Below are 8,040 nucleotides of genomic sequence, written 5' to 3' on the forward strand. Positions count from 1 at the left end.
TTTAAAATTATATATATTTTTTTAAATTATATATATCATACACTATAAAATATGTATGTACATACCCATAAGCCAAAATATTTCTTTGATCTTGAATAAATGAATATTGAACTTGAGATGTTAATTGATAAAGAAGTGGATAAGACAAATAATTTAAGTATACATTTGCATCAAATTTAATGCAAGGAGAAGATACAAATCCATTTAATGGTAAATATCTTAGCCTATATAAAAATCATTCTGCATAAAATGAAAGCATTTAAAATGTTAACAAAAATTTAATAATAAATTAATTTAAATAAGTATAATAATTATTTATATAACAACCTGTTAGAACATACAGAAATAATTGACAGCTGTGGAGATAAAGTTAATCTATTTGGAAGTTCTTTAAGACAATTATTATCTGCATTTAATTCTTTTAATTTAGGTAAGGAACCAATCCATTCTGGTAATGCAACAAATTTATTTCCAGAAATAGACAAAATTTCTAAGTTATGCATTTGATTCATTTCTATAAAAATTATGTAAAAGTTTACATTAAATGAAATTATATAAACTTTTGAAACTTTTTTTATTTTTCTTTAAAAACTTACCATTTGGTAATTTATCTATAAAATTTTCATTTAGTAATAAAGATTTTAAGCTTATTAAATTTCCTATATAAGGGGATATTTGCTCTAATTTATTAGCACTTAAATCAAGAACTGTTAATTGATTCATTTGACAAAGTTCTGGAGGTACTTCCTTTATGAGATTTCCATAAACATATAAATTAGTAACATTAAAAAGTTCTATAATCCATGAAGGTAAGGTAGTAATTTTATTCCATTTTAAATATATTTCTTGAATATGACTTCCATAGATTCTTATCGCTTCAGGAAATTCCACAAGACCTCGACAATTCCAATGTAATATTACCTTGTCTTTGATTTCTTTCACCATTTCTGTAGAATCCGAGTCCATTTTTAAATAAATTTAATCAAAATCTTTTTTATATATTAAATTGAAGAAGTAGAATTTCTGAGGTTGACAGCCAACCTTCAATGTATACCCAAAATAACTTTGGCCTGCTTAGAAGATTTATATTAATAACCTATTATATAGCAACATTATTTTATTGTATTTCATAACTATCTCAAATTACATCAATAATTGCATATAATTACATCATAAATTTTTATAAATAGATATAAAAATGAACATAATTCTCTTTTCTTGGAAAATTTAAATTGTAAACATTTTGAGATAAATATTAAATTTGGTTTTTAAACAAATTTTAAAATATAAAAATTTCTCATTTATTAATATACATTACTCAATAATTATTATTAATGAATATTGATAAAAACAAAGAGTTTGATTTAGTTTATATTAAAAGTTTGTACTTACTGTTTTCTTAATAATGGTGAAAGAAAATAGACATTAAGTACATAATAATACATATTTTTATTACACATTTTATTTAATTATTTTATATAATATATATTATTAATAAAAATTTATTAATCGCCTAAAATTTTATAAATATTTCTAATCATATGATCAAGATGAATAATAAATGTAAAACATTTTTATAGCTATTTCGCATATAAAAAAATATTACATCTATTTATAAATCTTACCAATAATTTGCACTTCATAATAACCAATATATGAACACTATTTGCTATCAATTAATATATCTAAGTAAGCAAATAAGTATATGTGTACTATATACACTGTAATCAGAATTGCTACATTAAATCAAATAGATTATATTAAAAATTTTCACTAGTTTAGGCAAAGAAAACAAATTAATTAAATATCGGACTTCAGTACATAAATTTTGCATATTAAGTATAGACAAGAAAAGCAAATAAAAAAGAATAGGAATAGGATAAAAATGTGGGAATCAGAGCCATCTTCAGAATTTTAAATGAAACTAATATAAACCACGGAAATAAATAGTTTAAAAAAAACAGATATAGATTCTTTAGATATAGAATAAGAATTAATATTTGTCAAATATTAAAGACATCTCTTTAAAAGCAAAATAAAATGAAATATAAATTAAAAATCAGTGCCATTTTCTTAATATCAGAAATTTTTTCAAAAATATTGATAAAATAGGTAAGAATTAACGATCAATTCCATTTTTTTGAATACGAAAGACATTTTTCTACAAATACTCAAAAGATGACGCTGATTCTTAATTACTAATTTTATTCTTTCAGAGAAATATTTTTAATATTCAAGAGATGGTATTACCAATCAATTCTTATCATGTTTTATCTTTTTCTTATTATTTGCTCTCTTTATCTATATTAGTTTTTACAGCACTTTAGAGATGACACTGATTTTATAATTTTTAATGTATCTGTTTTTTTTCAGATTATTGCTCTTCTTATCTATACTACTCTTTATCTATATATATAATTACAAACAAAGTATGAAATGTATTTTATTCTATATCTAATTTTATTTATATGTGATTATAATTTTAATCTTCTAAATAAATGATTCAATTAAAACACGTAATACATTAAAATTTTTATTTTCTTTTATTAAAAAAAAAAATTATTTTACATTTATATATTTATTTATTACAATTTGAATACATATTTAAATTTTTTTAATATTCTATTAGAAATAGTTTTTAATTTGTATTTATTTTTAATAATATATTGCATTTTTTTTATGAAATTAATTTAACTGAATCAATAAAAAATGAAATATATGAATTCTATTACATAAAAAGCATAATATACTTAAATTACATATATCCAGCCATACACATTTTAATTCTGTTTAGTTCAACTAGGCGACGCTTTGTGATAGCAGTTTTCTCTATTCGGAATCTAACCTAATTTAAACATACGTGAAAGTTTTATAAATAATTTTATTATTTAAAATATTTTTCTAAAAATTTGTTTATTACAAATAATCTAAAAGCACAATATTATAATAGTCGAAAACTAAATAAGAAGAAATAAAATAATATTAAAAAAAAATTTTACTGATCGTATGAGAATATATTAAAAAAAAAGTTAATAATAAATTATTACAATAACTTAAAATAAACGGATAACTTATATTATTAATTGGTTATTTATTAAATATAACAATGTATAAACGTAAATTTGATGAATTAGAAGACAATAATATTGGTAAATCACCAGTAAAAAACTCATTAGATTCAGATGAAGAAGATGATGATGCTAATGAAGATAATTATAATATAATGAGTGATGATGAAATTGAAGGTATGTAAAAATATAAAAAAAACTATTCAATGTAATATTAAACATCTATTTTATTTAATTATTAGGTGCTGAAGATGGACCAAGTGCTTCAGAAACAAATGTAGGATTTACAGCATTCAATATGAAAGAAGAATTAGAAGAAGGACATTTTGATAAACAAGGCCATTATCTTTGGAATAAAGAAAAAGAAATTAGAGATAATTGGTTAGACAACATTGATTGGATGCAGGTTTGTAATATCTATTAATTAAATAATTTTAATCTTAATAAATTGAAATATAACTAAAATTAATTTTTATTTAATTATAATATGAATTTATTAATAATTAATCTCTGATGTCCTACAATTTAAAATAAAATGTAATTTTGTTTTAATGTTTATAATTTTTCTTTGCTCTTGGACTTTTGCATATTGAAATATCAGAATATGTTTTCATACAGCAGACAAATAGAATTATCTGTAAACCTGCCTTGTTTACTCAGTGATGCAAAACATTACTAAGGCATAATCTTGATAGATCAAACCGAGTTCTACAGCAAGTGTAAAGAAGAAAAGTGAAAGCGGTAAAACTCATGGACTGGCAGATAGCGATAGTGAGGATGAAGGTCCAGATATTATGTTCAATCCAACTCAGATTTATAAACAAATATTGGAATACTTACAACCTGGAGAAACTGTTTCTAAGGCTTTGTGCAGGCTTGGTAACTATTTTCAATTAATTCAATTTTATTTGAAAGAATATATTTTTCATTATTAATATATTTATAGGGAAAGGAAAAAAGAAATTAACTACTGCAGAAAGATGGAAAAGAAAACAGGAAAAGAAATCAATTGAAGATGATCAAAATTCTATTAGTATAACAAAATTAACAGAATTGGCAAATGAATTGTTAACTCGTACTGGAAATATGGATATATATCAAGAAAGTTATGAACATATTAAAAAGAAGGTATTTGCTTTATAATTAATAAATAATAAAAAACAAAAAGAATAATAATTGAAATAATAAATTTTTAACATATTTATTGTTATAATTTTTATAGGTTGAGATAGGAGAAAAACATGCTCATCCTTCTAAACAAGAAGCAGAATTAGATATGTATGCTGATGATTTTGATGTAAAAGAAAAAGCAAAATTGGATGGAAATGAAGGTAATTATATTTTTTATTATATTATATTATATTGTAAATTAAATTGTATATATATATATATCATATTTATTTTATTTTTAGGTAATGTTAATGAAATTGATAATTCTGAAAATGAACATAAAGAAGAAGAAATAATGTGGGAATTAAAATGGTCACAAGATGAAAATGCAGAAATTCATGGTCCACATACAAGTGAACAAATGCATGCATGGGCAAAGGAAGGTTATTTCAAAAGCGGGGCTTGGGTACGAAGAAAAGGTCAAAATAATCAGTTTTATAATGCTGCAAGAGTGGATTTTGAACTTTATCTGTGATGTTTTATTTTGATATAGCCATTTATAAGGAATCCATTAATTGCAATTTTTTGATGATGAATTATCAAACTAGTGCTTTAATTTCAATGCAAGTAAAAAAAAATGTTTAATGTAACAAAATATAAACTAATTATGTGTCAATGTACAGTATTGTTATAAACTTCAATACACACATACTCTGGCATTTTAAAACTACAAATATAATAAATATATCAAAGCTAAAAATTATCTTTGTCTATATTTAAAAAAGAGTATTATCAATAATAATATTGATTAATAACTCTTTTCTGTGTAACTAAAATGTATAAAATAACTATTGTTCATTCTTGATACATAACATACAAATAAAATTAATTAAAAAATGCATTTATTTTTTCATCTATTGCTTTATTCTAAAATTTAAAGATATTTATTTTTATGTTAAATATTTTTATTTTAAATATTTGCGAAGTAATCTTATTAAATACATTCTTTCTCTCGTATATTTAAATCGGGAAAAAACAAAATTTACATTTTAGGAACTTCATGTACATATCCAATAAGAGAATAAGAATTCATAATCTACATAATTTACATATGTTATGTTTTTTTTAAAAGATTTTATAGTAAATATTTGTACCGTAAAAATTATATGACTAATAGATTCTGTCTAATAGAAAGTTATTCAATGGCGTTTGAATATTTAAATCTTCAAGAAAATAAAATCTGAAAAATGCTTTATTTTTTTCTTACTTTTTATTTAAAGCATTTAACACCAAATCAAAATAAGCAAATATTTGTTTAATTACAAAAAAAAAACAAAGATATTTGAAACATAAAACATGGAATTTGATAGCTCATATAATATTCTGCACATAAATATAATAATAGTGTAACATAAAAAGGACTTAACAGGCATCTACATATTAGCATAAATAGCACACATGTTACTGAATATACAATATAACTTTATTAGATATCTTAAACAGTTTTATTAGCAATGTATGAAATTTCTATATGATTACTTAAAATATTCTGCGTATGTAAGTAAATCGTACATACATATTTACCCGTGAGTATGCATGTATATACGTACTACTATAATAGTAGTAGTATGTATACATTTTTTAATTTATATTTATATGTATATATAAATAATATTTATATATATATAATTATATAATTATATATATATAATTGGATAAGTATATTTGGGGTTCTTCCACGAAATTTGATATAAATTTCGAAGAAATATGAAACAATATTCAAAACGAGGATTCGTTTATATTAGCTTTATAGCAAAAATTGACCGAAATGGTCATTAGTTCAGAATTGAAAAAATCCTACATACGATCGCTTGTAAAAAATATTATGTATTAATATATGTACGTATGCGATGTTATAAACATACTTTAATGTTATAGATATTAAACATCGCAAAAAATCACACGTTTGTTCGTTATATTTGATTTGCCATTTTTTGCTATACACATTCAGTCTAAAGGAGAAAAAAATTTTAAAAAGACATTATTAAATACAGATTCAAAGATCTGTCGTCTTAATAGTTCATTGTGACATTCTCACAGAAATGGCCAATTCCATACTCAGTAATTTTATCGAAAAAAGTTTTGTGAATCTGCAAAATACAAAAATTTGCAATTTTTTTAATTTTAATCTCTATAATTGACAAAAAGAAAAAAAGAGATGAAAATTAAGACAAAAAGATAGGAAAATAACGAAAACAAGAAAAAAAAATGAATTGTATATACAGAATAATTATGAATACACAAAACTATTATACTAATATTTACAGGAAAAATTCACATATGTAGATACAAGCGGGATAGATTTACAATAAAACAAGTTACATTGGTTTTCTTTTTGATTTTCGCAGTTCTCTTTCTATCAGGATACAAACGATTGGGATAAAACAGACCAGACGAAAGATGAAGAAAAGGTTAAGAACGGCACAAACAGTGGACGCATTCGTAAGCCGGTTTCATAAACGCACGCAAAATACGCAAAGTATATGTAACGAATTGTACGAACAATATCGTTTCTCTATTATACGTTCAATAAAAAATCTTTTTTTTTTTTTAATATTGTCTTAATTCTAACCTTAATTATTCTACAAGTTACTACAACTCTATTAAACGTCAGATACATGAGTTTGCAGATGGATTGACAGATATCCTGGTGTTTGAGAAGAAATTGCTCGAATACTGTAGAATTATCATAATTATATAAACAGATATTAATATAGTCACGATAAATTACTTTCACGTTGCTGTTCGAGGATTAATATAATAAATCAGCGTTAATTTGCTTCGTTTCACGAGATATTTCATGCTTTATAAATTGACAGCAGATACACTTATTTCGAATTTATATTTATTCTTTGTAAAATAGTGGAAATTTAATTAAATATGACATTGTAAATCGCATATTCCTTTTTTTGATAAGAAAGAAATTCGAGAAGAAGATTTCATGCAAAATTTTATATATTTTTTCATTGAATCTAATTTTAATTTTTTAAAAATATGATTTCCAATATTTATATTGTTAATTTTTCAAAGATAATAATTCTTAAAAATTTTTCTTTAAAAAAAGCAAAATTTGATAAATTTTAGCAAAATCGGCAAAATTTAAATTAAATGAATAAAAAAATGAATAATAAATTCACTAATATATTCAAGATTTTTCCCAAACACAGCAAGAAATTCCGTTCTACGTCGACATCATTCATTAGCCGCATTAATATCGACGAAGGCTTGAACGAACGAGAGACTAACACTCGAGTTATCAAGCGGCGACGACGCTCATCATCATCATCACCATCTTCATCTTCATCGCGATACGCTGTCTCATCGAGCATTCGAAGCAGCTTTTTTTCACTGCTTTCGAAAGGATCACGAAATCGTAATAAATGTATTTTCTCGCATCGTTGTTATGAAACCGGCGGAGATATTATCATAGATAGACAGACAGACAAACAGACAGACAGACAGACAGACAGACAGATAAAAGTGTAAAAAGACGAAGAGAAATTGGGAATAATATAAACAGCAAAAAACAATCAACACTGAAGACGGACGTTTACGCGCCTGAGGAACGGTGATGTGCATTCGACGTTGCGCAGTTTTTGTGTCTATATGTACATACAAAAATAGCCGCCGATGGAGCGCGCCTCGAACGCATCGAAATCCCTGTGACACGAAACCGGAAAGGGTAAAAAAGGGAAGGATATAGGAAAAAAAAAAAAGGAAGATAGAAAGGGATACTGACAGGCACGTAGAAGGAAATGGGAACAGAGGGAAGCCGTTTTCGTTTCTATCCATCGGCTGTGCG

The 8,040-nt window shown here is 23.9% G+C and overlaps 2 protein-coding genes across 7 annotated transcripts in view; one reads left to right on the plus strand and one right to left on the minus strand.

The window, feature by feature from the left end:
- LOC102673181 (protein lap1-like) overlaps positions 1-1,814 on the minus strand; it is a 3,018-nt gene extending 1,204 nt beyond the window's left edge. Inside the window, exons 1-5 of one of the 6 annotated variants that reach the window (XM_006608419.2) lie at positions 1,626-1,814; positions 1,393-1,513; positions 597-1,070; positions 328-514; positions 66-224 (exon numbers count right to left, since the gene is read on the minus strand). In XM_006608419.2, the coding sequence (XP_006608482.1) occupies positions 66-224; positions 328-514; positions 597-966 (716 nt within the window). In that variant the 5' untranslated portion in view covers positions 967-1,070; positions 1,393-1,513; positions 1,626-1,814. Of the gene's footprint in view, positions 1-65; positions 225-327; positions 515-596; positions 1,097-1,392; positions 1,514-1,625 lie in introns of all 6 variants that reach the window. The other 5 variants (XM_006608420.2, XM_031513077.1, XM_006608421.2 and 2 more) reach the window with 5 other exon arrangements.
- A 966-nt stretch (positions 1,815-2,780) lies between these two features.
- LOC102673047 (CD2 antigen cytoplasmic tail-binding protein 2 homolog) lies at positions 2,781-4,938 on the plus strand. Its single transcript, XM_006608418.2, has 6 exons — positions 2,781-3,245; positions 3,311-3,474; positions 3,764-3,947; positions 4,015-4,196; positions 4,291-4,399; positions 4,481-4,938. Exons 1-6 carry the CDS (start codon positions 3,107-3,109, stop codon positions 4,711-4,713), a joined length of 1,011 nt encoding a protein of 336 aa, XP_006608481.1. The 5' UTR covers positions 2,781-3,106; the 3' UTR covers positions 4,714-4,938.
- Positions 4,939-8,040: the final 3,102 nt, after the last annotated feature.

This window comes from Apis dorsata, unplaced genomic scaffold (genome assembly GCF_000469605.1).
Source record: "Apis dorsata unplaced genomic scaffold, Apis dorsata 1.3 scaffold_37, whole genome shotgun sequence".
In the NCBI taxonomy this organism is placed as follows: Eukaryota; Metazoa; Arthropoda; class Insecta; order Hymenoptera; family Apidae; genus Apis; species Apis dorsata.

What these genes read in the sequence shown, in the direction of transcription:
- LOC102673047 (XM_006608418.2), top strand. Translation starts at nt 3,107, where the DNA reads ATGTATAAACGTAAATTTGATGAATTAGAAGACAATAATATTGGTAAA. An exon ending in ACAACATTGATTGGATGCAG is followed by an intron (nt 3,475 to 3,763) that starts GTTTGTAATATC and finishes TAATCTTGATAG; the next exon opens with ATCAAACCGAGTTCTACAGC. An exon ending in ATGAACATATTAAAAAGAAG is followed by an intron (nt 4,197 to 4,290) that starts GTATTTGCTTTA and finishes TAATTTTTATAG; the next exon opens with GTTGAGATAGGAGAAAAACA.